Source organism: Rhinolophus sinicus, linkage group LG09 (assembly GCF_036562045.2).
Source record: "Rhinolophus sinicus isolate RSC01 linkage group LG09, ASM3656204v1, whole genome shotgun sequence".
In the NCBI taxonomy this organism is placed as follows: domain Eukaryota; kingdom Metazoa; phylum Chordata; class Mammalia; order Chiroptera; family Rhinolophidae; genus Rhinolophus; species Rhinolophus sinicus.
In genome coordinates, this window is record NC_133758.1 from 42949020 (window position 1) to 42950525 (window position 1506).

The 1506-nt window shown below is 44.0% G+C and overlaps 1 protein-coding gene across 1 annotated transcript; it reads left to right on the forward strand.

Moving 5' to 3' along the window:
• Positions 1-787: 787 nt before the first annotated feature.
• CETN1 (centrin 1) lies at positions 788-1306 on the forward strand. The gene has a single exon (XM_019741196.2). The coding sequence runs from the start codon at positions 788-790 to the stop codon at positions 1304-1306; it is 519 nt and encodes a 172-aa protein (XP_019596755.1).
• The last annotated feature ends 200 nt before the right edge of the window (positions 1307-1506 follow it).

Below are 1506 nucleotides of genomic sequence, written 5' to 3' on the forward strand. Positions count from 1 at the left end.
ATTTCAACCCCCCTTTCTCCAAATCAAAAGCTTAGTGAATGAAATTATGACTGTTATTCAAGTGCAATTATACTGAGTATGTAAAATGGAAACACTGAGAGTAAATCATACATTTGGATATTACATTTCATATTTCAGTGTATGCCAAGTAAGCTAGTGAAGTTTTATTATTGTTGAGTGTAATGTCAGGAGACAAACGTCTACAAATTTTATACATAACTTTTTCCATTTTATCTGTTTTCCATTTATGTCAATTTGAACACATGGTGTGACTTTTAATATCCTCTCCTTCTTCCCCATATTTAATGCCAAAGGATCAAACTCAATCTTGATTATCCTAAATTTACCCTAGGTAACCTCAGACTAAGAGGTTTTTATTATTATTATTATTATTTAGTATGGAAAAGGAGAGACGAAGAACCTCTAAATAACCCTATAAACCTGGTCCCATAGTTTCTGACAAATGGCCTGGAAAGACTAGCAAGTGCCAGCACATTATAGAAGACAACTGTGGCTGCGGACAGTTCTTGCCAGAGCAGGTCTCAGCTCATGGAAACTGGGTAATCACCGAGGGAGCTGTGGATTATAACGAAATAAGATCTCGCAGACATGGTGGGCCTGGTGAACTGAGCCTCACTAGGAGAGTGCAAGGGAAGGGTTTGGGAATGAATGAGGGGAGGCCCTGAGCGGTCTCTCGCGTGGGGAGGTGGGGGAGGGGGAGGGGTGCTGGAGCCAGCCCAGCAACCGCTGCTGAGGCACCGTGAAAGGTAATAACCGCCGCAGGAAGATGGCTTCCAGCTTTAAGAAGCCAAACGTGGCCTCTGCCAGCCAGAAAAGAAAGGTGGACCCTAAGCCTGAACTCACTGAAGATCAGAAGCAAGAAGTTCGTGAAGCATTTGATCTCTTCGATGCCGATGGCAGTGGGACCATCGACGTGAAGGAGCTGAAGGTGGCCATGAGAGCGCTGGGCTTTGAACCCAGGAAGGAAGAGATGAAGAAGATGATCTCTGAGGTGGACAAAGAAGGTACCGGGAAAATCAGCTTCAATGACTTCTTGGCAGTGATGACTCAGAAGATGGCCGAGAAAGACACCAAAGAAGAAATTCTGAAGGCTTTCAGGCTCTTTGACGATGATGAAACTGGGAAGATCTCTTTCAAAAACCTAAAGCGTGTGGCCAATGAGTTGGGGGAAAACCTCACGGATGAGGAGCTGCAGGAAATGATTGACGAGGCCGATCGGGATGGAGATGGCGAAGTGAACCAGGAAGAATTTCTTCGCATCATGAAAAAGACCAACCTCTATTAAAATCGGTTTCTCCCGCAAGCGTGTGTAGAGAAGTTGAGTGACTTGCTGGGTTCCCAGCTTCTGCTTTGTGAAACCCTGAGTTAGAGAACAGCTCTATCCCAACTCTTACCCCCCAATTTGTCTAGATCCTTCTATTTCCAAATCTCTAGCTCAAATATAGAAGTTTAAAGATGTTTTTAACGTGAGTTTTGTTCTTTAAT

Excerpts from the sequence above, each read along its gene's own strand:
- CETN1 (XM_019741196.2), top strand. The coding sequence starts at position 788 with ATGGCTTCCAGCTTTAAGAAGCCAAACGTGGCCTCTGCCAGCCAGAAA.